The sequence below is a fragment of the Danio rerio genome, chromosome 11 (assembly GCF_049306965.1).
Source record: "Danio rerio strain Tuebingen ecotype United States chromosome 11, GRCz12tu, whole genome shotgun sequence".
Taxonomy (NCBI): Eukaryota; Metazoa; Chordata; class Actinopteri; order Cypriniformes; family Danionidae; genus Danio; species Danio rerio.
In genome coordinates, this window is record NC_133186.1 from 45,036,841 (window position 1) to 45,062,729 (window position 25,889).

Genomic DNA, 25,889 nt, shown 5'->3' on the forward strand with positions numbered 1-25,889 from the left:
CCATGGCGCAGAAGCGAAAAAAATGCATTTATGATCAATAAGCAGCCCCAGATAGCACAGACAGCTGTCATCTCTTACCTTATGCTGTGCTCTTCAGGGCCATTCTCCTCTGTTTTTGAGGTGATGTGCATAAGTAATCCTTTTATATGTCTGACGTGGTCCAAACACACTGAATTATGTTTGATCAAACGAAAGAATAGTGAAATATGAAAACAATGATCGCTCCCTGTGGCTTGTACAGCACCTCTCATCAGCTGGAATACAATAACTTTTGCATAGATTATGGTGGAGACATTTTTCTATTTTCCTATGATTACAGACATGTGCAGGAACCACCGAAATCATTTACAGCACCCTAGACCACACAGAACCTAAAAGGTACACTTTCAAATTTGAGTTTATAAAAAAAAATACAAAAAGCGCCTCTTTTTTAGGTGTTTATTATAACACAGACGACATATACAGATATTTTAAACACTTTCAATGGTGTTTTATGAAAATTCAAAGAGTTTTCTTTCAAATAAAACCAAATTTTTGCATTTACACCTCTGGATGTGGATTTGGGAAGCTTTTAAATTTGGGTAGGCAAAATCCAGGTGGAAATCCCAAAATAGCAGCAGAGTTTAGCTGGTTAAACTAGAAATATGCTAATTAAGTTAAATTACAAATATTTGTTAAAATCTCCAAAGGTCTTGTTAAAAATGCAGTAGGTAAACTGCCAAAATGCATAAAAACATAATATCAAACACAGTCCCTTTCTTGCTACTCAAAAGCTACACCTTCTGAAATCATGAACGTGCACCGTAAAGATTACAGTAGACAACCCACTAGATCAGTGGTTCTCAAAGTAGGGGTCGGGACCCCCTGGGTGGTCGTGAGATATTTGGGGTGGGATGTGGGGGGGAGTCGCTTGGTGATTTCTAAAAATCTTAGTATTTTATATAGACTCGACACAGAGGAGCATAACCTCACTGCCAGCTAACATTTCAGAAGTGTTATTGCAGAGCAACACAAACAGCACGCAGAAGTGTAAATGCATGGCTATAAGAAAAGAACATGCCGTGGGTCACTCAACGCAGAAGTATAAGTCAGCCTTACCTCTCTGAAACTGACTCTTTTAGGCTGTCACTTTAAATTCAAATGAGATTGTGCTCTTTCCAGAAGAGGGCGGAGCTATAAACGCCTATGTGTCAGTATAGTGGCAGATTAAAAAACAAGACTATCATCTTATGCTATTGAGGGAGAGATGGCCTCTAGTGGGCGGGGGTTTCCCCTTATGATGACCCGTACAAAGGGAGGATGTCAATCAAAGTGTTTCTGCAGACAAGTTTCTGCAAGTCTGATTATAAAACATACAATTAATACATTTTTACTAGTAGAAACCGATATATTTATACAATATAATTATAATACAAATGATATAATTGTATATTCATACAATTTAAAAGTGTTTATAAGTGATTTTTGCATGATAGGTCCCCTTTAAAGTAACTAATATATTTATTTCCTGCATTATTCATCGCTGACCTGTTGTTTATTGAGCTCGAACCACACAGCTCTGTAATCTGGTGAATTCTGGAACCCTAGAGATGTGAAAAGCTTGTAGGAAGGCTTGTTTTCTTCTTCCACAAAACAGTAGACCGGGTGTCCTTGTTCCAGGAGGTTCTTGGACATGATGGACACCAGCAGCCTGGCGTGGCCTTTACATCGGTGTTGTGGTAATGTGTAGAGCAAACCGAGAGCAGCATGAGGATACACGAGCAGCCAGGAGACAGGCTCCGTCTGGCCCTCCTCGATCACACACAGTGAAGGATTATGGGAAATGTAGTTCAGCACAGAGTTGTAGCTGCTGCTGTCTCCGCCGTACTTCCATGTGCTGTTCACCAGATGTGCATGAGCCGTGCTGAGAGGAGCAAAACTGAGGCCAGCGTGTCTGAAAAGACATGAGAAAACTGGCTTCTTTACGTTTGAAATAAAGGGATAGTTCACTCAAAATGTATGCATTTATTTAATCTACTCACTGTCAGGGCTTCAAGATGCATAGGTGACTTTTTTCCTCAGTATAACATTGAAACAGATTATTAACAGTTTTTTTTTTTGTTCAGAAAATGCAACGTAATGTAATGTGTGTATTTATATAGCACATTTTTTTTTATGTATCGCTATACACCCAAAGCACTTCACAATCATGAGGGGGGTCTCTCCACACCACCACCAGTGTGCAGCATCCACTTGGATGATGCGACGGCAGCCACAGAACAACAGAACTAGTGCACTAACCACACACCAGCTATTGGTGGAGTGGAGAGAAAGTGACAAAGCCAATTCAGTGGATGGGGATGATTGGGAGGCCATGATAGGTAAGTGCCGATGAAGGGAGTTTGGCCAGGACACTGGGGATACTCCCCTATCCTTTACGAGAAGTGCCATGGCTTTTAATGACCACAGTGAGTCAGGGCCTCGGCTTAAAGGGCCATGAAACCCCCCGTTTCAGCAGGGTGTTTTTACACCTCTACTTTGGAAAAAGTCAGCAAAGTGGGCGTGTCCAGCTCTGTTTAGGGGGGAGTGTCGGAGGAACTAAAGTGGGAGGGTGTGGGAGTGTGTATTTGGGCACGAGCGAGTTTCAGAGTCAAAATACACACGCACAGGAGAAAGTGATGGTGTTTAACCTACATGGACATCTGTAGTCGAATTATTTGCCAAATTATTAAATGGTGGACTTTAACTGCAGTTTGGCTCTTTCATTCAGGTAATTCATTCATGCCCCTCACGACAAACGAGATATTTGATTCGAGGAACTGCTCTAAGCGTGTATTTTTCATGCATTGTTTGATACCGCACGGCGAATAAGAGAAAAAAACCTCAGCATTTCCCGGAAACTTAGATGCACTCGGCAGGTAGTGTCAGAAAGCCGTGTGTGTTATTCCGGTCACTAAATGTGGTGAAAATCCTACACGAGGTTAAAGTTTGGTTGTGATGCTAACATGTTTACACTCAGTGCAATAGTTAACTTAGTTTGATACGAACAAACTGAATAAACAAAGAGCACTGGTCGCTCACTTACCAAATCTGTAGAGACAGAACAATCACCAGCAACTAGAGCCGCGTCTTTATTAAGAGAAGACTACAAGCGAATCCGGATCTCAGCGTTTGCAGATGAGAACAGCTCTCAGGTAAACAATAATCCTCCTTAGACACGTAAGTTATTGTTGTCGAGCGTCGCGTACACTGTTAATCCACACGTGATCCAGCTGAGCTCTCACAGAGAGAAAATGAAAACGAAACTTAATGGCAGCAAACTATAAAAGCAACACTTCACGCTTGTTTTGCCAACACAACGTGGCGTCTCTGTCGTGTAAACACTGTGACAGTAATGAATATTAATGAAGTTGCACAATAGAGCGCGCTGATTGGTTTGAACCAAGCCTTACTCATGCATTAATGCAGCACACTGTAAGACGTAATAAGACTCACTCTGGCACAGACGTCCAGTCTGCACGCTGGAATACACGCTATTATGTCATGACCGTGACGCAGCTTCAAAAATTAGTTTCAAACCGAAGGTACGAATTTGCTTGAAATAACGCAAAAACAACCAATTTACACTTTTTAGTGAAATATAGGTGTCCTAATAGTGTTTTAGCAGTGTGGGACACATATACCACTGTCAACAGCTAAAAACATGTGTTTTGGTGTTTCATGACCCTTTAATGTCTCATCCGAAAGAAGGAGCACACTGATGGTATAGAGTCCCCGTCACTATACTGGGGCATTAGGACTCACACAGACCACAGGGTGAGCGCCCCCTGCTGGCCTCACTAACACCACTTCCAACAGCAACCTAGTTTTCTCTTGTGGTCTCCCATCCAGGTACTGACCAGGCCCAGCCCTGCTTTGTATGAGTGAGTTACCAGTTTTGGTCTGTAGGTTAATAATGCAAGTCTATATGTTTGAATCCACTTTTTTTGTGTGCATTTTGCAATATTGTATTAAATGCTTAGTGGAAATGCCAAGATTTTGCCCAATTGTATAAATTACAATATGAGATATGAAGAAAAATGTGCATAAACTATGATGGAAACACTTTTAGTGGAAAATTCTATCCAAATTCATTGCATTTTGTTCTCAGTTTCTGAGGTAGAAGTAATTTATTATATTTAAAAAAAGGCACAGAGTTGATTCTTCTACCGTTGAATAAACATTTTTAAATTATTTTATTCGCTCCCGTTTTGTCAGAAAGTGACGATTTAGTTCTCTTCAACTCATTGAATTGAAACGCTGCTTTATTCGCGGATCTTCTGTGCAGTATTCCAGTTTTGCTCATAAAACTAATTTGCATCTTTGGATGAAAACTAAGCTAGTGTCCACTAATAAATTAAATTAAAACGAAAGTCATGTATAATAATACATGTGATTCACTGAGATCTAATAAAAAGAAACTATGAAAGAAAACTACATTATTAGCTTTAATCCACTGTCTTTCCATCATGAAGTCCACTCCTGCCATGCCTCATCATGGCTAATAATAATAATTTAGTGTTGTCTGTAGGCTATGTCCATTTTCTAAGTGTTCAGCATTTTCATAATAACTAATGACCACAGTTTTAGATAAAAATGGGAAAAAATACCTACTCATTGGATGGCCTGAAAGTCGTCTATAAATTTACAGTATTTTGGGAAGTAAACGTCACTTTAAAAATGCCGAGGTTACTTCAATAGTAGATCATTTATTTTAGTTCATGTTTGATCTGGGGTCATTTGCATATTCACAGAGGCAGTGCCCTGATTGGAGAACTGCATCACGTGGTCTGTTAACTTGAATATGAAAGCTAGCAGCGTAGCGATCGTTTAGCGTTGACCGTTATGCTTTTAGTGAGTCAGTTGTCATAAAGCTAGAAGAGTAAGTGTTGACTGTCGGGTCTTCATGACATGTTACTGTAGCTGGCTTAACATTTTATACTGCTGAGTGCTGTCAAAATAATCTTGAATGGAGTTTTGGATTATAAAGGTAAGAAATTAGTAGTTTTTTTTTTCACTCAAATCGACGTTAATAAATGGCGTTCGTCTTAAAAACTAAAACCACTGACTGTTAAATATATTCCGCGGGGATTTTGTGTCTGTCCAATTCAGTAATTTGCTAACACGTGATAACGTTAGGTTACTCATATTCACGGGAATCCCACTGTGTTACTTTAATGTTTATTTTCCCATGTAAACGCGTTCGAGCCCAGCGCGTTCACGTAACGTTACACAATTTAATAACGAACTGTTTTAGGCTGCGTGCAGATCAACACCCTACGTAACGTTAGTGTTGTTCACTACTCCCCGTTCCCCGAGGTCGGGAAATCTGCTCAAGTTCAACACCTTGCAACGTCACCAAGAAGGAAATCTCGCTCAAGTTTGAGGTTTGACAACTTTAACAGTTCTGTAAAGTTAGCAACAGATTCGTATTTTCCGGATCAATAACTCATGGTAACCGAAACATTGTTCCTACACAAATATAGCACATCTTCTCAACCGTACGGTCGCAGTGTAACATTATACAATCAACTTAAACATTATATTTTTTTCTCTCAAAACGAGCTTTCATTTGTGCTGGACGCATATTGATCTCGATGCGCAGGCGGCGAAGAGAACACTCCTTAGGGACCGTCTACAAAGAGCAAAACGCGAAAACCTTTACTAAAAAAACTGTCAATAACGTCCCTCTAACACACTATACGCGTTTCCATAAAACTCCGTTCACATCACAGCTGAGCTGTCCCGCTGGTTATATATAAACAAATAATAATACAAATTTGCATATTTTTAAATGAATTTTTAATATCAAAAATACTAAATAACTATACTGTAATTCACTGTCTTCTCACCAAATTCAGTTCACACATCACTGCTGTCCTGTTGCTTACTCTACAACACATCTGTTTAAAACTATTTTGCATATTTTTTCAGATTTTTAATTATGATAAATATTCAGTTACTTTATTGTAACACACTGTATTTTCATCAAATTCAGTTCACACCTCACTGCTGTCCTGCTGGTTATACTACAACACTTAGTTAAAAAAATATTTTGTATAATTATTATGAATATTTATTATGATAAATATTTAATAACTTTAATGCAACACACTGCATTTTCACCAAATTCAGTTCACACGTAGTAATGGGACCATAACCGTTTTCAAGGTAGTATATATATACCTATATAGGTAGTATACCTATAGTTTGGAAAAGTGAAGGTTTTAAAATCACCAAAATGTTCTGTAATACAGTTCCTATAGTATAGATTTTCTAAATGTAAGATTTTTATTAAAATCTTTTAGGACGACAGTATCTCCATCAGAAAAGATATCCAAAGATGCCATTTTAAATTGTGTAGAAATCTGTGTTTTTGAAACTAACGAAGACAGCAGAAGTCAATGATTTATTTGAATTATTTAGTTTGACATGTGGCATCACGGTGGCGCAGTGGGTAACACGATCGCCTCACAGCAAGAAGGTCGCTGGTTTGAGCCTCGGCTGGGTCAGTTAGCATTTCTGTGTGGAGTTTGCATGTTCTCCCCGTGATCGCGTGGGTTTCCTCCAAATGCTCTGGTTTCCTTCACAGTCCCAAAGTCCAAACATACGCGCTATAGGTGAATTGAATAAACTAAACTGGCTGTAGTGTATATGTGTGTGAAATTTGTTTATATTGTTTTTATGTTGTTAATATTGTTTATATTAAAGCAACTATAGAATTTCCACAACAGATTATTTCAGGTTCTACTGTAGGTTCAAAACACTATAGGATTTACTATAAATGAGAAGTATTTTTTTTACTATATTGAAAAAGATGAATGTTAGGTTGTACCTGTCCTTAAACTGCAGCTGTTGTTGATCCTGCAGCACCAAGACGTTCATCACTCCTTGGACTTTGGAGGGAATGCCTTGCTGATCCGCAAACTCCTGAACCGCTCCTAAATGCCTGATGTCAACACCTGTGTATCAGCCAACAGGTTTGAGAATGTTTCATTTCTGTCACAGCCACGAAACTTGTATTGAAAATAAGGGTGTCACGATCCTCCAAATCCTCGATTCGATTACATTTTCGATTCTAAAGGCACGATTCGATTATGAATAATTAATTAATGACCAATTAATTATTTGTAGCCTACCGTTTAAACTACCTGACCTGCATGGTCTTTGTTTTACCCATAAACAAATCATACAGTACATAAACATACAGTAAATGAATAAAGGCAAGATACACACATAATTACCACCTGTCAATCACTTTTTCTGCGGGACTCGTGAATAGGCAGTGATCTGTGTCGTTATAATGGCGTCGGTAAAAAAAGACGCACAACCAACAGGAACCAGCCAACAGTATCTGAGGTGTGCGCTAAAATGACAAAGTACAAGTGAGTGAAAGACTGAAGCAGTCCTCTGATTGCCTGGACCTGCTGTCTCGAGCGCATGGCTGTGTGTGCGTCTGTGTGGTCACGTGATGTGCATTTTCAGAGGTAGAGAGGAAGGAGGGCTGCTCAGAAATGCTACACGCCACTGTGGATGTCAAATCGTTGTCGTTCTAAAATGCCATTTAAAAACAAAGACAGTGTAAACAGGGCCTGAGTGTGTACTTTTCGCGAGCAGATTTGCAACGGGGGCGGGCGGAGGATCGCGATGCCGGTGTTGTCTATCGGACGAACCGTACGTAATACGTACATAGCAGAGCTTGCAAAACTGTGTTTTTTTTGTCGACAACACGAACGTTGTCAACATAACTCACTGGAAATCCAAAATGCTTACACACCGGCGACTTCATTGAAATAGGAGAGGGTTTGAGTTCTGTCGACGGGTCTCCTGCTTCTGCAGTTTAACAAGCACTTCAACAAGCCTGTTTTTTCCCACTTGGCAAGCCAAGCTGACGTAACATGGGGGCGTGGCAGCATCGACGATTCTATTTTTTGATTCGATAATCGAAATTGAGCATAAATTTCGATCGATTTCGATTAAAAATCGAAATCGTGACACCCCTAATTGAAAATGAATTGAATGCAGAAAAGAGCGTCTACCTGCCAGTAACGTGAAGGCGTCTTTATTTATCACACCAGGTGTGTCCAGAAAGCTTTTTAAACTGTCTTTGCTCTTTGAGTAGATGCTGTATATGTTAAAATCTCCCTCTCGATTCTTTACACCCTGCCACAATGTGGGAATGTGTACAGTTTAATATATATTTTTTGGAACCAAAAAATTTAAACCAGCAAAAAACGATTAATTTAACTCTTTATAAAAGGCTCCATTTAGGAATCATCATACTCATACCTCATCATACTCGTACATCATCATACATAAATTCATATTCATGCTCAGTTCAAGCTCAGTTTAAATATGTAATTACATTTTTTACATAATATTTCCCAAATGATGTATAACAGAGCAAGGAAATTTTCACCGTATGTCTGATAATATTTTTTTCTTTTGGAGAAAGTCTTTATTTGTTTTATTTCGGCTTGGATAAAAGCAGTTTTTAATTTTTTAAAACTATTTTAAGGTCAATATTATTAGCCCCTTTAAGCTATATTTTTTTCGATAGTCTACATAACAAACCATCGTTATACAATAACTTGCTTAATTAACCTAACCTGCCTAGTTAACCTAATTAACCTAGTTAAGTCTTTAGATGTCACTTTAAGCTGCATAGAAGTGTCTTAAAGAATATCTAGTCTATTATTATTTACTGTAATCAGAGCAAAGATAAAATAAGAAAATAAACGGGGGAGTGGGGGGATGGGGTGAATGATTCAGGGGGCTAATAATCATAATTCTGCACGTTTAAGGTCTGTTATGATCTTCACTGCCCGATTGATCTACAAAGTGAGTCTCAGAATGTACAAGAAACACTTCATTAAATGACATTTTCCCCTGCCATTTCTTTTAAAAATATGAATATTTATTTTACTCCAGTTTTTTCAATGGAGTTTCTGTGCTTCTGCATCAACTTCTTCCTGTTGTTTCACTCTTACATAAGACTTGGTTTTATTCAAAATACCATTGTTACTCTGCTTTTAGTAACAGCATGGCTCATTTTCGTGAGGGTATAATAATAATAAACATCTTAATTTCTAATATGATATTACCTGAACTTTCGCTTCGCAAATAATGACAGTGAAATCTGACCTCAGATCTGCAAAAACCATCATACTGTGAGGTTTTCCTCTGTTTATGTTGAATTTATTATTGATATATCATTGATCATTATTTGAAAACGTTTACTTTATCAATGTTTGAATATTTTTTGCGACATTAGGAACAACACTATATAAAATCATTTTTGTAAATTTAAATTGAAATTAACCTAGTTTAAAATGAGCGTTTATAGATTAATAAATTATTAATAAAGTATTAATGTAGTACTGTAGAATATCTACAGTATTGTTGATTTTACCTTCTGTTTTTATGTTTTCAGTTTTAATACTAATATTAAAAATATTTTGAGTATTTTTGTTTTACTTTTAACTTGAGATGTTTATATCCATTATTACACTCATTATGATAATTTTTTTGAGGGTATAATCATTAAAAGCGACTGGATTTGTAATCTGATATTACCTGAACCTTCGGTTTGCAAATAATGACTGTGAATTCTGGCCACAGATCTGCAATAACCTCCAGATTGTGAGGTTTTCCTCTGTTAATGTTGACTATACAGCCATAAACCTGGAAAACAAGCAATTATTAACTTCTTCTCTTGAGCTGTTGAGTGAAAATAAAAGCACTTTGACTGTGATCTGATCGGTTAACCATGACAGTGTATAAAAAATACATTTACATTTAGTCATTTAGCAGACGCTTTTATCCAAAGTGACTTACAAATGAGGACAAGAAAAATAACTTTCTTAAACAATCTCCACACCTTAATGGACTCTGGAAAAAAGTTCTTCAAAACACTTTCAGCTTGTTTGAGTTCTTCAGACGTCAGGATGATCATTCTGTAACGTACAGCTCAAACAGTCACAGAAACAAATGGTTAACAGAAACTCAAAAGTAAGGAAGTGTTTTTTTAAAGTTACAGCAGACTTTAATTTCAGCCTCACAGATAATACCAGTAAAATTGCAGCTTTTTACTGGACCAAAAGTGGATTATTCTATCACATATTATTAACTCGGATCTATTTATTAATCCAGCGACTTACAATGTGTGATCAAGTGATAAATATGATCTGCTCGATTTCTCCCTTATTATACTGAGCAGACTTGTTTGGTTTGTTTCTCTTGTGTACTCGAGACCAGTCGATCCAGTTCACACCATCTAAAATCATTAAACTGTTTGTATTGAAGTAAGTCAGAGTATTAAGGGAACAGAGTTTTTCATCAGGAGTTATTTATGGACAGCTCAGCGTGGGTCCTGAAGCATGCAACAGTCTGGTCATGTGACCTGGCAGATGATGCAAACACACACACGTCTCTTCAGCTGCAATATAAGAGATTATGGATGATTTCTGTGCTGGTCTAAGAAGGAAATCCTGCACGCTTTTTGATTTGTCAGTGAAATGAACTGAAGCGTGAGCGTCTGTCCGTCAGCAGGATGCAGAAACACACACACACAGACGCTCTTCAGTGACGCTGAGGTGAGATGAAGCATGTGTGTGTGTGTGTTTTATGAGCGTATATATGTCATACTGATACACTCAGATGACTCTCTCTGCCTTTTCTTCCCACAGATCACCACCTGCCGAGATGGTTTGCATTCTCACTGTGTTTGCATGCATTTCTTCAGCTCTTATTGTCACTGGACACATGGCACTGAATGACAACCGTGATGTTGTTAACGTGGCAAACTATGCTATGAACTTCCACAACCGCATGAGCAACTACACTTATGCCTTTAAAGTGGTGAATATCGTATCAGACGCTGCTCAGGTATGTGTCGTGTTTGTTTTACTGTAACAGATGATTTTATTAATTTGGTGTGTTTATGCTAATAATGTGTTTGCTGCAGCTTTATCCTCCTGCACGGGTGAAATACAACATACATATTGAAGCAGCACAGACGATCTGCAGGAATCAAGAGAATGTCAATCTCACACAATGTGCTGTGCAGGATAACGCTGAGGTAAGAAATGCAGACAATAATTATTATGATTGCATGCACTTTAAGGATTGAGATGCTTCTTTGTGAAATGAGTAGTGTTTTAATTATGTACATGCATTTTTGGCATATGCACTTTAAAGATTTTTGATTATGCTTAATTATAATGAATGGATATTGGTATGTATTTACATTTTGAGTAATAAAATAAATTATGTTTAAAAATGAAATCAAAAATTTATTATTTAGCATATAAATTAATGAATAATAATATTCCCTGTTTAATGATAATATTTTCTAGTTCCCAATACAAAACTATATGTTTTACTTTTTACACTTGTTATAAAAATAGTTTAATAAATGAAATGAAATCAAATATTTAACATAAATTAATGAATGATAATATTTTCTGTTTGTTGTTTTATTTACATCTTGTGTAATAAAATAAATAGTTTATTAAATGAAATTAAATATTTAGCAAATAAATGAATAATTGATCATATTCCCTGTTTGTTTGTTTTTTCCAATAAAATAAAACAAATGCAATTTTTACTATTTATATTTTGTGTGATAAAATAAATTCTTTAATTAAATCTAATAAAAATATTTTATATTTATTTAAATTTAAATGAATAATTTTAAGCCAGTATTTCCCAATAAAAGAAATTAAATCAAGATTATCAAATGAAATGGAAAAAAATGTTGCATATAAATGAATAAATGTTCCTCCTTTTTTCCATAAAATGATTAATTAAAATTGTAATATTTCTGCATATAAATTAATGTTTTTCTGTATTTTTTTGTTATTTTATTTATTTATTTATATTATTGCATTATTTTTGTAATTAAATGGTAACATATAATGTGTTGCATTTTGTCCATACAAAAAAAATTATAATAATCAGTGAAAGAAAATTATTTTGCATGTAAATAAATGCAACTGTGATCGTTTTCACATTGATTATGCATTCTGTACAATAAAATAAAAAGTATATAATATTTAGCATGTAAATGATTTCACAGGATGTGGTTTTTATATTATTTTTGCAAACCTTTTTTGTTATTTACAATATTTGCACTAATGTTGAAATATTTCTACTTGGTCAGAAAAAGAAGTATACATTTCTGCTGTTTTCTTGTTTGTTTCCTTAGACTATGACCTGCTCTTTCATTGTCATTGCAGTGCCAGGAAATGATCATATCCCCAAACGTGTGCTGTCACATCAGTGTGTCTGAATGGACCTGCGGTCAATAATACAGGCTTGCTTGCTTATGCCTTATTATGCACTTGTGGCATGTTTTTGTAAATCATTATTTATACTGTACTTAATCATATTTTTACATTTTCATAAACTGCAGCTTTCAACTCATTAACTTAAAAGCTTGTCTGTAGAGATGTTTTAGTAACATGGATTCAAGCTTGTGCCAAAAAATAAGCTAAATAAAAAAGATGGTCTCATTAAGCATTTAAACTTGAGAATGGTTTAATTGGGTTTGAGTGTTGTGACATTTGTATTTTTATTTTGAAATGACTATATTCAGTTTCACTTTAAAGCTCTCTGTGTATCAGTTGCTGTTTTGGAGGCATTATGGCAAGATTTAAAGGAAAAGTAGATAAGCAAATAGTTTTATCCGTATTACTCCTGCTGATACTTAATTCAAGAATGAACAAAAATAAGTCACTGAAGAGTACAGGCTCCTCTTAGAGACGACTTCTGGAAACACACTCCCAGATATTTCAATTGAACAGCGCAGTGAAGGTGACGCCCTCCAGTGGCGGACTGAGATATGCTGGAACAGCTATCATGAATGAAAACTTAGAGGTATTACACCAAAAAATTAAATAGTTCTCTTTAGTAGTTGTAAACCTTTGAGTTTCTTTATGCTGTTAAATGCTTAAGATTATATTTTGAAGAGTGTTGTAAACCTGTAACCATTGACTTCCCTAATATGAAAAACAAATACTATTAAAGTCAATGGTTACAGGTTTTCAGTTTTCCCACAAAATTGATAAATCCCCCTTTATAAATCTCTTTTAAAAGGATCATGCCAATACTTTGATGCAATTGATGTCATGTTATTAATGCCTCAAACAACAGCAATTGAAAACACCCTCTGAGACATTAGATTTGTTCTTAAGCATTTGTTTTAGTAGCAGTGCTTCTAATGTGGCCCGTCCATCCAGTCAGGTTAATGATTCAACAGATGAAACAGCAATAAATACATAAAGGACCCACATCTTTTAAGCATAAAAATAGTACTTTAATTAGTAGTTTCTTCCAGCTTTACACTCCTTAGAATTTCATTTGTGTAATATAGAATTTTAGTAGCATCCCAAATTACAACAATACTCTAAACAGTACACTTTGTGTGCACAGGTGTATAGTCTAACTTTCCCTGAAAATGTTAAACAGTTACCAAATTAGTGTGATAAACTACCAAATAGGATATGTTACAAGTGGAGGAAGGTGGAATAATCAGTTGTGTGGGAGAATTTTGCTCTCACAATCCAAAAGAAATAAAGTAAACCAACGTCAATGCCCGATAGCTCTGCCTCTTCTGTTACATGAGCAAACCTGTGAACATTCAGCATTCCACACTTATTTTTAACTGTGGAATGAGGGCATCATCCAGGTATTTAAAGTACACCTATTTTTCAGTGTGAATGCACTACTGATACTCGGGCTGCAGGATACTGGTTAAATGAAAAAAAGGAAGTTTTTTCTTAAAATCAAGATCACGATTTTCTCCTGATTCTGTAGATGTAAAATAAAGGTTAATATGAGTAGGCTGTTATTGTTATTTCTCAAACATATGGTAATACAATAATAATATTAGGCCTATGTGTAGCTGTAATGTTGGGTAAAATGCTACATTTTTGTATATACAACTATTAATAATTATAAAGGTGAATTATTATGTTTCAGACATATGCTTGCCATTTGTTATTGACAACATTATCAGACCATTTTATTTCACTGGTAAAACAAGACATTTGCCATTATCAGATTGCCCCTTGCATCATATTTAACTTTACATAGAGTAGTTATAGTTTACTGACTCAGTAAACATTTATTTGCATGCACAACACTTTGTGTTCGCTATGAAAGAAAAAATATATCAAATGCTTGTCGTAATTATAACTCAAATGCGATATGATCATTTAAATAAGTGCTTTTGGTTTCACTTTCACTGCAGAGTGTAGTACATGTCATGGCTGCTGTCACACTGAGAAAAAAAAAACAATAATGCACATCCTACTTCGCACTGCTTCCTAACGATTGCTCTGTGCTACAAGCTGAACGTTATTCAAAGCTTTAATACTTGTTATTCACAGCCTATGCAGGTGCTGTTAACTAAAGTAGACATCATTGGTGGGCAAACAGTCCTTCAGCTCGTGTGATTTTGCGGCCGCAAATACGTCATTACATTAAGGCAGAAATTACATTTTGGGTTGAATTATACCTTATAAATGCAGGATGTGACACTTTTAACACCATTTGGAGGTGGCCATGTTACTAAGCACCGTATATAAAACAATGTGAAGACTTGTGCGACTGCCTTCACACTTCTCTCCTGACCTTGAAAATATAAATGTCTGAATCACAGAAAAGCTGAATTGGGATCGTGTGTAAGGTCGAATCGAGATTGCGATCTTTTTTTTTTTTTTTGATTGTGCAGCCCTACTGATACTATTTATACTAAAAAATGTCATAAAATAGTAAATGAGTGGAATTTGGGATGATCCAGTTATCTAGAACAGGGATGTCAAACTCAATTCCTGGAGGGCCCCAGCTCTGCACAGTTTAGTTCCATCGCTAATTAAACACACCTGATCAAACTAATTGAGTGCTTTAGTCCTGTTTGAAACCTACAAGTAAGTGTGTTGAAGCAGGGCTGAAACTAAACTGTGCATGGTTGCGGCCCTACAGGAATTGAGTTTGACACTGCTGATCTAGAGAGAGCACTGTAGCACACTTCAGTGGACTTTAGTCATTTTGTTCTCATTCAGGTTGAACTTTATTGCATTGTTACTGGTAGAGTCCTGTTCTTATTATGTTTCTACATAACTGAACATGACACTTCTGAACCCAGAGCAGACACACTGGTTTTTGGACCGATTGAGACTCCTGTTCCCAGGAATTTTGCCTCCACCCCATCCACACCAATAGATGCACCCGTATCGAGTCCAAGTCCCACTTTGACACCGAGTGGACCGGCATTAGCTGATGCGCTGGCGATTTCAGCTCGAGCCATTGCTCCTGCTCCAACCACACTGATTTCAGCTCCAACTGATGCATTGGGGCCTTTAGCTTCAGCCTCAAACACACTGCATTCAGCTCGAGCTCGTCCAACTCCTGCTTCTGCGTAATACCCAGCTTTGGGAATCCTCTGGCCTGGCTCATTTTTAAGACCTGCCTTATATCCTTTATGTCGAGCGTACGTGCCTTCTGTGTAGGCATTTGGTTCTCTGTCGATCGTGTCAATTATTTTCACGGTTTCACCTATTTCAACTCCAGCTGACACCAGTTTCATCTTTGGCTTCTTTGTAACTCGCCTTTTGCATTTCCATGTTTCCTTTTTGAGTAAATTTTTATTGAGCTCACTTGAAATTTTGAAAACTCCAGGATGTCTTCCACCCCACAGCTCGTTGGTATAAAGTATGTCATCGTCTTCATCTGTAAATACATTTAATGAGCTGTAATTCAGTGGCAGCAAAAACACAGATATTTACAACAACACAATTTATGCAATTTTATACACATTAGAATATAAGTAATGCAACATTTTATGTTGCTATTTTGGGATTTTCATCTCTTGAGACCACTTAAATTTGTATTTTATGAAGGGTCATCATGGCCAAGTACAATGAAATTTCGTCAACATCGACAAGGTCAACATTTTGTCTTCAGTACATGTAAACATCCAGTTTATCTTTGAGGCAGCAGATTTCATTAAGGCAGTGTTTACATACCAACCAATACTTTAGCAATTCTTGAGAAATAAGTTAAGTACTTTCCATATCTGAATATTGCTGTCAGTCATTTAAAGATGCTGGTTACGAAATTGTTGTTTTACTAGTTAAAAGTCTCTTCACATTTCATCCAATTAAATATTGTCGGACCGTCAAATAACTCAATTACGACAGGTATCTCAAACTGTCTGTCAACAAATTTAATCATGAATTTCTGCGCAGCATCTTTAAGCAGACAGATGCGTCACTCACGCGCACACATGAAGCACACCACACCTACCTCTGACAGTCATCCTGCTAACTCTGCATCAACCTGAACTTTCTGAAAGACCAGCATGGCCTTGTATGCATGAACAGAAAGATTTCTGTTTCTGAAAGGGCTTCCGCCAAAAATGCAGAATAAAACTTTTCTAAATCCTGAATCAATATTGAAATTACTTTTGCACACTGGAGGGAAATGACGTTATGCAGTTCAAAACAATGATCTGAAGGGTGCTGGAGTATTACATTTAGACAGGTATGTGTTAAAACTATTTTAGCCACGCAAAGCTTATGTAATTGTGTTCTTGTTTATGAATGGGTTTATATGCACAGAAGTGTTGTTCAGCCACTGAAAACATCCGGCAGAAGATTGGCTATTTTCAAGTTCATGGAGAACCTTTTACAGCATCGATAATATAGATAGTTAAATAGACCTGAGCATTCATTCAGTTGTTCAAGTGAAAAAGGACCTGAAAACTAGCAATGTACGAGGATCAGCGAGCACAATTGAACATGAAAAGTTACTCTTTGTCTTGGTAACGTAAACATCAGTGTAATGTAGGCCCAGATCTGCTAATCAGGAGGACCAGGAGAATTCCTGGTGGGCCGGTCCGTTTTTTTTTTTTTTGGCCACGAGGGCCGGTTTCCCTAGCTGCTTGCACTCTCAGCAGTAACACTTTTTCATTCATTTATTCATTCATTTGACCATAGCCTCACTCTTTTTATTTATTATTTTGCGGCAGCTCCGCTCTTTTTATTTACTTTCTCGCAGCCCGGTGAGCAAAATGCAGCCTGTAGGTTAATGATGACGTTCATTCAATCCCAAACAGCAGCACCCTAGTGCATATAAGAATTCGAATAATTAATATTAATGAATATTACACCTGCTCAATGAAAATCAGATGATTCACTACATTAATAAAAATGACGTAACCATAAAATCTGAAAAAGGGGAGAAAAAGATTGATCATAACGATCTGGCATAACAGCAACATTGTGGTCCAGTGGTAAGCACGTTGCGTTACTACACCGCTGACCCGAGTTCTAACCTCATCTGAGTAAATTTTTTATTTTTATTGTTAAGACATATAATACTGTTTGGGTTGTTGAACATTTGAAGTTCTAAAGCAGCTGTTTCCTTAAAAAAAAAAACGTGATAGTGTCATTGGAAATGATGTTATTGTAATATAGTGAACTGAGGTGGGCCGGTCTAGGCTTGAAACTCCAGGGCTGAAAAGGAGTCCCACTCCGGCCCTGGTGTAATGTAAACAAATGACAGGATATTTCTTTCTTTAGCACTGCTTTTCTCTGATCTGATTTATATATAGTTTAATAACAAGAGATAATTAATTACGAGAGAGTCGTAAAAAAAAGCTATTACGCTAATGCCAGCATTCTGGCAGATTACCTACTGCACCTTTAACTTTTCTATCATTTAAACATATTATATTGCCATGTATTATGCTTGTTTTTCCTTATTAAACCCCAAAACTTACACTACACTCAGGAATTTGTGCTCTTCTGTGCCCATTCTGCAATTTTTGTGGTCTTGTTATCAAAGAAGTTTAGCTTAAATCACAGCACAGCCATTGTCTTTACTTTTCATGCACTGTAAATGCGAATAGTATTCCTTACTATCAAAATTCTAGTGTGTTTACTTAATTTTAAGCTAATTGTTGAGTTTACTAGAAATGCATTAGTGTTGCTGACATAGTAAGGTATAAAGTTCCCATAACTAATGTAATTTGAGTAAAATTGCTTATAAGGGCTAAGCCATGCTGTTACGCATGCGTACTGGGTGGTGATTTCCCATCCCCCATCCCGAGTCACAACCAACCGCCACCCAGCACCGCCATTGAAGGACAGGATTTCCTATTGAGAAGATGTACTGCTGTAAATCAAGGTAAACTTTTCGTTTTAATTACTACTTTGATTTTATTTGTATAGTATCAGTAATCTGTTTATTTCCTGCACTTTGTGAAATTGTTTGCTGTTTTGTGAACTAATTAATAGCCCATGATGTTGTGACTAAACGTTTTGACCACTGCACGTTATTTGCAATACTGTCTACTTTACTAGATAAGCTATTTTTAGCTGCTTAGCCCTTTTTAATAACTATTAATAATTTGTAAAGTTAGTAGTAATTTGTAAAGTGGGCGTTATGCTCTAAAAGAGCGGGCCGCGCCATTTTAAATGATGCACTGAGAGAGCAAGAGCGCGCGCAATGATCCGTTCAAATAGATGTAAAGTTAACACATAGCTGTAGGTCTACATTTTTAAAAAAGAAAACCAAACCTATTTATCCGCATTACAAATACAGTAACGTTAGTTATCGCTGAACTTTAGTGGCGCTTGTTGTGACGAAAATATGCGTGTTTTTTTTTTTTAAGATTTACTTTTATGAGATCACCTGCAGGAAGCAGGTGAGGAGATCAGCTGTGATTCGGTCCAGCGTCAGCGAGCGGCTCATGACCAGACCAGTCGTTTTTTTTCTCCATGATCGCCGGGGCAACAGCAGTTTTAACCCGCCGAGGCTTTTAGAACATTATAAAGCAGTTTCAGCTCAAAATGGACCCGTGAGTGTCGTAGGTAATTTAGGATTTCGATGCGATTACGATTCGTGTCACTGTATGAGGCAGATACATATTTACACATGATGCTAAAGTGTGCTTATGCTAACAATCCCTATGAAACTTAAAGTTAAACGTATGAAAATGCGAGAGATATTTAATTAACTTATTTATTTGTTTTATATGCTATTTGTCTTTTCTTTATGCCGTTTTGAAGGTTTATTCCAGTGTTGCCGTTACGTTATTGAGTGTTTCGTATTGCTGTAATGACAAATAAATCTGACCAGACGCGACTGAATATGTGTGATGGATAACGTTAATGATGAAGTGGTATAACTCGTACAACCAAGCACAGTAACATCCCTTTGTTTGCTCAATATCACACAAAGGCATCAACAAGCCTTTGTTATAAGCAAACTTTCTGTAAAGAAACAGGCTTTGCCAAACCTGTTAATTTGCATTTTTAAAGAAGGTTTCACTAATTTTTAACAATTTAGGGCAAATAAATTTGAACAATTACAAGGTTGTTTAAAATGTAACACACCATTAGAGTATTGTGAGTGGCATATTTGGTTTGTAATATCATTATACCCTTTATTTATTTTTTATTTCAGACTACCAGTTTGTGAGCTGATATGCAGTGGAAATGTAAGTTTTGCACTTACACATCAAAGAAAACTTTTTGAACAATACCGCACAAGCCATAGAACATATTCATGAATTGTTCTATTAACGTTACCTTGTCTCCATACTGAGTGTCAGGGTTATTTTAAATCGTTTAATGCATTAAAAGTACATTTAACAAAATTCTCAGCAAAGAACTGCATGATCAGTAATAGTCCGAATATTTTGTCCATTTGAATAATCATCTGAGGACTAGTTAGAAATAGGGTTGTTGTGTTGTGATACCATTAATTTACGTTACAATACTATACCAGCTGAAGTATGGTGATACCAAGTAGTATTGCAATACTGTAATTCATAACTTAAATCCATGAAATAAAGAAAAATGTCAGAAATAATATATTGTATATGTTATTATAGGCCTACTTGAATTTAAATAATTCCCTTATTGTTGAAAAAAGTATTTGCACATCTCTTCACCTAAAATGTATTCATTCCAGCAAAAAAAATACATTAAAATAAAGATACATAAAGAAAAGAGCATTTTTCCAACAAACCTAGGCTATATGAAGTGGTCAAAAATTGTTTCCTGTTGCTATTTTGGGTTTTTCATCTATCATACAGAATCCAAAGTAATTCAAAATTTCACTTTATGAGTCATTCTTTTTAATAGATTGTCACGGTTGTTGTAGCTATTATATCATATTGACAGGAACAGAAATAAACGAATTCCGTTTAAAAGGCGCAAATTCTACAGTTTTACAACCTTAGAAGGCTCCATAGACTATTAAAATACAATGATCTATTGTTGCTGAATCGTGTAAGTATTTTAGTGACTTTTTCACATGCAGCATTATGTATTGTAGGCAGACTGTTAATGACAATACTACCGTTTACAAACTACAGTGGCACCGCCAGTATCTTGGAGCCATAGTATCACGATACTACCATAGTACCGGTAAACCGTGCAACCCTAGTCAGAAAGTTCAGTGTCCTTTTAAAGACATCAATTGAGACAAATATTTATTCCACTTTTAATGCGCATAAAAGTAAGGCACACCAGCAACAATGCCATGAGTATATTTAATCGGGGGTTGTGTTTATTACTGTTTGGTGACAAGTATAGCTCATGCTTTTGATGACAGGCACCGGGAGTATTTGGCAGCTTTTATTATTCAAGAACATTTAACTATGTCATGTTAAAGTGTAACATCTGTTGCTAAATGGCATTGCATTGTATCATTGCATGTGTTTCTGATTTCTGTTTTTTGTTTTAGAATTTCGCTTGGCCATGTCCATAACACTTTACGTTTTTGTGCACAACAGTGACATCCAGAAGGAAGTCATAGAGGAAACACCAGCTGATACAAGTGCTGCAGAAGGTTTGTTTTCTTTTCAAAACTTTGTGTGATTTTGTGAATTTGTGTTTTTGAATGTTATTAATGACTAATAATGTTTTGATTGGATCTTTGCAGAATTCAATCGAATATCAAGAAGAAATGTGAGATCCAAGTTCTACGCTGCATTGGACACACACTGCTCGTTTGATTGAAATAAAAAAAAAAAAAACAGGAGAAAATTGCAGAAGAAAACTAGAAGAAATTTTCAACATGTTAATTCAAAGGTATTTTTGTGACATCATCTTTGAATCATAATTTGCATTTGATTGCAATAAATTGCATTTGATGTTTTCATTGGGCTATAATGCATGTCTACCTGTCTTTACTTTTTCAAGGTCATCTGGCAGCAGTTCTCCGGGGTCTTTCAGTCCTTTAGAGGGATGAGTCTAAAGAAATTTTCAGGATGTGTTTTGTAAGTAGTATATTATTGTTTCTGCTTTCTTAGACTGGAAATGAAGCAGTCATTCCAGTTTACTTCACTTATTAATAAAAATTTTCAATTTTATAAAAATAAAACAAATGCATTTAATGTAAGTATTTGAAAGTAAGAGGGATGTTATATTATGGCCTTTGGAGCAAGAGCATTGCTATGTTGCAAATACAGCAGCTTGTGCCGTCACAGGGTCAGTTAGCTTCATAGGCCAGTGAAGTAATGAATGCATTTCTTTAATTTTTAATCACACTTGTTTTGAAAAGGAGGAAGATTAGCTTGAAAAAAAAATCTTAATAAGTGTAATACCTATGTAATATGTTGAGAGAAATATAATTTCAGTTGAAAGAACCTGCTGGATTAAGATGTAAAAAGATAGTGTTAAAAGCCACAAAGTCAAAGATGCTCCGTATTATAACCAACCCTGTGAAGTCACCTGCTGTGGGATTGTAGATGGCTGCACCCTTGTTCTAAAAGCCATACTAAAACATCAATTTTCTTATTAAAAAATAGTTATTAATACATTTTTAAAAAGTGTGCTAAATAATGCAAACTTGACTCACTGCTTTAATCTAGCAAAACCAAATGCATTCATGAATCGGTTCCCAATTTATTAAGTTTTCCCTACAAAATATTTATATTGATTATGTAGCACCAATTGGTCTCTCACACATTTGCATTTAATTTCTTGAAAATGTTTTAAAAGTACTTTTACTGCAGTTTGTTTTATTACATTACAGTGTTTCTTTAATTAAAAAAATTTATTGTTCCTTTAGAATAGTATCATGTTCAAGATACTGGAATTTAGTACCAATCTCTGCTGCAATTTTAAGCAGCAAATTTTCTGCTAACATTTTAAGCACTTTTGAGCACATTTTTAAACAGCACTGTTTTGCCATTCTGTTCACACGCTTAACAGAAATGACACTCAACAATGCTCAAATGTTAGCAGGAAATGGATGTTTTTAAAATTACTATATGGATTGGTAATAAATTCCACTATCATGACAAGCCTAGTAGAAGCAGTACAGGCAAATCCATCGTGCTGGTCTACATTGAAGAAGGAGCACCATAGCAAGGCCTTCTTATAAAAAGTAAATGTACTATAAACACAAATAGTCATGCTAATAAGCAACTAGTTAATAGGGTAATTGGTTCCTACTAAAGTGTTACTAAATTAAGCACAAGGAATTGTATTTTTTTCACCTCTGCTTTTGGTCTCCTGGCCACTACAGGCTTTATTAGTGCCATTTAGAATATCAAACTTTACTTATTTTTCTTTCTCTATTCATAGGATGTAATTGTAGAGTCGGACTTCAGTGCAGAAGATGTTGGCCTGCTGACTGTCGTGTGTGAAGATGTCTAAAGAACCTCATTATGGATGCAATGTGGGCCTTTATACTGGAAGGAAAAGTGGTTATGGACTTTGCCACATGCAGTATGTCTCTTTTTTTGCTTTGATTTACACACTGAATTTGGACTACCCAAAGACTTTGAGCAATGCATTTGAATTTGTTCAACGTGTGTTGCTTTTGCTGGGAGGGAAGCGTAATGTGTTTTATTCGGCGAGTGCCTATATACTGTTGTGCTTTATGTTTAAAGGTTCAGGTATAATGGCATGTTTAATTACAAAGTGTTGCTTTTTAACATGTTGCTGTTTGCAGTGTTACATTTAGGACTGCAGCATTTTGGTGTTTAAAACACTTTTTTTTTTTTTTTACCAAAAAAGTGTATTGTGATTTATAGGGTTGTCAAAAGTATTGAGTTTGGTACCAATCGGTACTGAAATAAATAAAAAAAAGTCCATCCATTTCCCACTAACATTGCAAGAACTGATTGGCCATTGTGTTCACATGCTCAGTAGATATGACTGATTGGCTTTGAAGGTCATTATTTTTACCACACTTCACCACTGTTCACCAGGTGCAAAGATACAAAGACACTGGATAACTTCAAAGCACTGTCGATCAGTGGATTCATCACCAGATAGCTTATATGTTAGCTTCTAAACAAATCAGCTATCGACATGGCTTTGAAACACTTCAGTGTCTGTGTAACTTTGTTTGGACTCAGTGAAAAATGGTAAACCTATGACAGTCACAGCCAATCACAGTCATTTCTGTTGAGCATGTGAACACAGTGGCCAATCAATGGTGTTTAAGAACGAGCTCTGTAGCACTCAAATGCTGGTGGAAAATGGATATTTTTAATATTTCAGTATTGATTGATACCAAACTCAATACTTTTGACCACACTAATGTGATATTTTCTGTAGGAAAATCTAAACTACACAGTCTAACAAATTAGCTTTAAAGCTTAATATCTGTTCCTCTGTGAGTGTCTATGCTGTCATGTTTAAGGTGCTGGTGCAATGGCATGTTTAATTACACTAATTCAAGTATCTTTTTTCCAAGTGTCAAGTATTTAAAGTTTTTTTGATAGATTTTCAAACCTTTTCGAAAACTTGTGTTTTAGGGTTGAACATGTTTATTATATTTTTTGTCTGTATTGCTGTTTACAGTATATTACAGCACTTTACAACAGGTTTTTACAAAACTGTATTGTGTACAAGTGTATTGTGATACTAAAATATCACAAGTGTATTGTGAAATTCTGCTAATTTTGTCAAATAAAATGTTTACATTTAAGACCTGTATAATGTCATTACTTGTAGGTTGAACTACATATTTTATGTTCAGTTTAATTGAAGAAAATGTGGAAACCGATTGCACGTAGTTTCTTTAGTTGACATTACTTAAAATGGTGGATTAAAACAATGTTGAGACTACTAGCATTCAAGATGTTAACTGAACATGGTAGAACAGTATTAGTTAAATAGAGTTATTAAAGTAATCTTACTATAAAACCCTAAGTAAGATTACTAAATAATGACAAGTATGTTAACTAGAATTTTCTATTAAACTTACTTGATTTTTAACAGTTAGTTTACTTTATAGGTTTTAGTTTTCTTACTTCAAGGCAATAATTAAACTTAACTTAAGATTTCCTTGTAAGTTTATATTGCAAAAATAAGGCAATCGGTTTCCAAACTTTTTTTAAGTAAACTGAACATGTTAGAATTTACAGTGTGTGTTTGTTGATTTTATTCATTTTTTAATAAACTGGGCAGTTCAGAGCAGAAGATTTACATCTTAAAAGCTCATTGAACACTATTTGCTTTAGATTTTAACAGTTTTGTTGCATATCACACACTAATATTGTGTTATTTTTATTGCAGGAGAAAACTATAATTTTGAGCCTTTTTGTGTTATTTTAATCTTCCCACAGAAGAAAAAGCACAAAATGGCCCAAAAGTATAAATAGTTTTCTTAAATCTAAACTGAGATGACTTTAAAGGATGTGACAGCTTACTATCCATGTAGAATATGAATTTTTTGTTTGATTTTGTGTATTTATTGGTGAATTACCACTTGATGATTTGGCTGTGTTATTGACAAGGGTTGGACAGGCCTAAAAAATTAGTTTTTGTTATTTTTGTAATCTGAACCACAAGCAAAGTGCTGTTTAATGGTTTACAGGAAAGCAGTTAAGGAATTTCAGATCTTGAGGCCATCAGGAAGGAAGCATTAAGCTCAGAATTTGGCCCAAACCCAGATACTCCCTAGCTCTTCACTGAGATAGGAACCAGGATTCCATAGAATGTTAGTAATAATCGTTTATACATATTTGATTTTAACGACAAGCTTTTAAGATTTTTCTTTGATCCAAGTTAACAAAGACCTATTTTACAAACACCAGTCGCACAATCAGATTATTTGGTTGTGTTCAAGCAACATGTACTGTAGTATAACACGCATGTAGGGCTTAAATATAAAGTAATTATTTTCATACACTTACCATTGTGTCCATGGTGGCCTAATTGTCGATTGCCAGGCATTTTAGGGTATTGCAAGTTCTTAATCGCAGTAGAGTTTTGGTGGAGTGTTGAGGGAGTTGTGTCTGACTGTAGGGCTGCTTCCTTTCTTTATCTAGAAGGGCGTCAGCATTCAGTCCATGTAAAATTAAGCATTGCCCTTACATGGAGCTGCTCAAGCTCTTCATCACTTAAAAACTGCTACATATTCAGTTGTCAAGACACCAAAAACAGGCAATAGTGGTGCAAAATGAACAGAGAGACCATGCCTTAATATATTACATTGAAACATATTGAATATATGTTACCGTATATTGAATTTTTATATTTTTAAAACTAATTCCAGCTGACCTTCATTTTTGAAGTGTGGCTGGAGTATTGTCAGTTGTTTTGTTATTTATTTATTTTTTTTCAAAATTATATTCTTGACAAATCTAAAAAATATTTGAGCCCTGTGCGTCAAGTGTCTTCAAGGACTGGAAAGTTTTTTTTTTTTTTTTCCACACAGTCCAGTGAAAGGACAGGAAGAAAACAGGAAAGGAAAGAGAATTGAATAATCCTTTAAAGAGCCCATATTATACATGAAATAGGGTCATATCCTGGTTGTAAGGGTCTCCAACAACAGTCTAATATGCATGCAAGGTCAAAAAACACTTTCATGGTCTTATAATCTGCATTTAT

The 25,889-nt window shown here is 35.7% G+C and overlaps 3 protein-coding genes and 1 long non-coding RNA gene across 9 annotated transcripts; 2 read left to right on the forward strand and 2 right to left on the reverse strand.

Moving 5' to 3' along the window:
- Positions 1 to 424: 424 nt before the first annotated feature.
- On the reverse strand, positions 425 to 10,402 carry si:ch73-106k19.2. Of its 2 annotated transcripts, XM_009306309.4 has the most exons (6): positions 10,179 to 10,402; positions 9,899 to 9,974; positions 9,595 to 9,702; positions 8,058 to 8,181; positions 6,854 to 6,980; positions 425 to 1,933 (listed from the first exon to the last, which is right to left on the reverse strand). In XM_009306309.4, the coding sequence occupies exons 2-6, from the start codon at positions 9,971 to 9,973 to the stop codon at positions 1,513 to 1,515; spliced, it is 855 nt and encodes a 284-aa protein (XP_009304584.3). In that variant the 5' UTR covers position 9,974; positions 10,179 to 10,402; the 3' UTR covers positions 425 to 1,512. The 2 variants fall into 2 exon arrangements, with proteins under 2 accessions (XP_009304584.3, XP_009304583.3); XM_009306308.5 differs by lacking the exon at positions 10,179 to 10,402 and having other exon boundaries at positions 9,899 to 10,104.
- On the forward strand, positions 4,854 to 12,546 carry zgc:194981. 4 transcript variants are annotated; one of them, XM_073915993.1, is made up of 5 exons: positions 4,854 to 5,008; positions 6,889 to 6,998; positions 10,707 to 10,905; positions 10,985 to 11,098; positions 12,227 to 12,546. In XM_073915993.1, exons 2-5 carry the CDS (start codon positions 6,964 to 6,966, stop codon positions 12,308 to 12,310), a joined length of 432 nt encoding a protein of 143 aa, XP_073772094.1. In that variant the 5' UTR covers positions 4,854 to 5,008; positions 6,889 to 6,963; the 3' UTR covers positions 12,311 to 12,546.
- si:ch73-106k19.8 lies at positions 12,537 to 25,343 on the reverse strand. 2 transcript variants are annotated; one of them, XM_073917137.1, is made up of 2 exons: positions 25,187 to 25,343; positions 12,537 to 15,753 (listed from the first exon to the last, which is right to left on the reverse strand). In XM_073917137.1, the coding sequence occupies exons 1-2, from the start codon at positions 25,230 to 25,232 to the stop codon at positions 15,137 to 15,139; spliced, it is 663 nt and encodes a 220-aa protein (XP_073773238.1). In that variant the 5' UTR covers positions 25,233 to 25,343; the 3' UTR covers positions 12,537 to 15,136. The 2 variants fall into 2 exon arrangements, with proteins under 2 accessions (XP_073773238.1, XP_005169474.2); XM_005169417.6 differs by having other exon boundaries at positions 13,325 to 15,753; positions 25,193 to 25,319.
- Positions 20,991 to 22,767, forward strand: LOC141376676 (uncharacterized). Its single transcript, XR_012387378.1, has 3 exons — positions 20,991 to 21,128; positions 21,240 to 21,316; positions 22,629 to 22,767. It is a non-coding gene; the product is annotated as an uncharacterized lncRNA (long non-coding RNA).
- Positions 25,344 to 25,889: the final 546 nt, after the last annotated feature.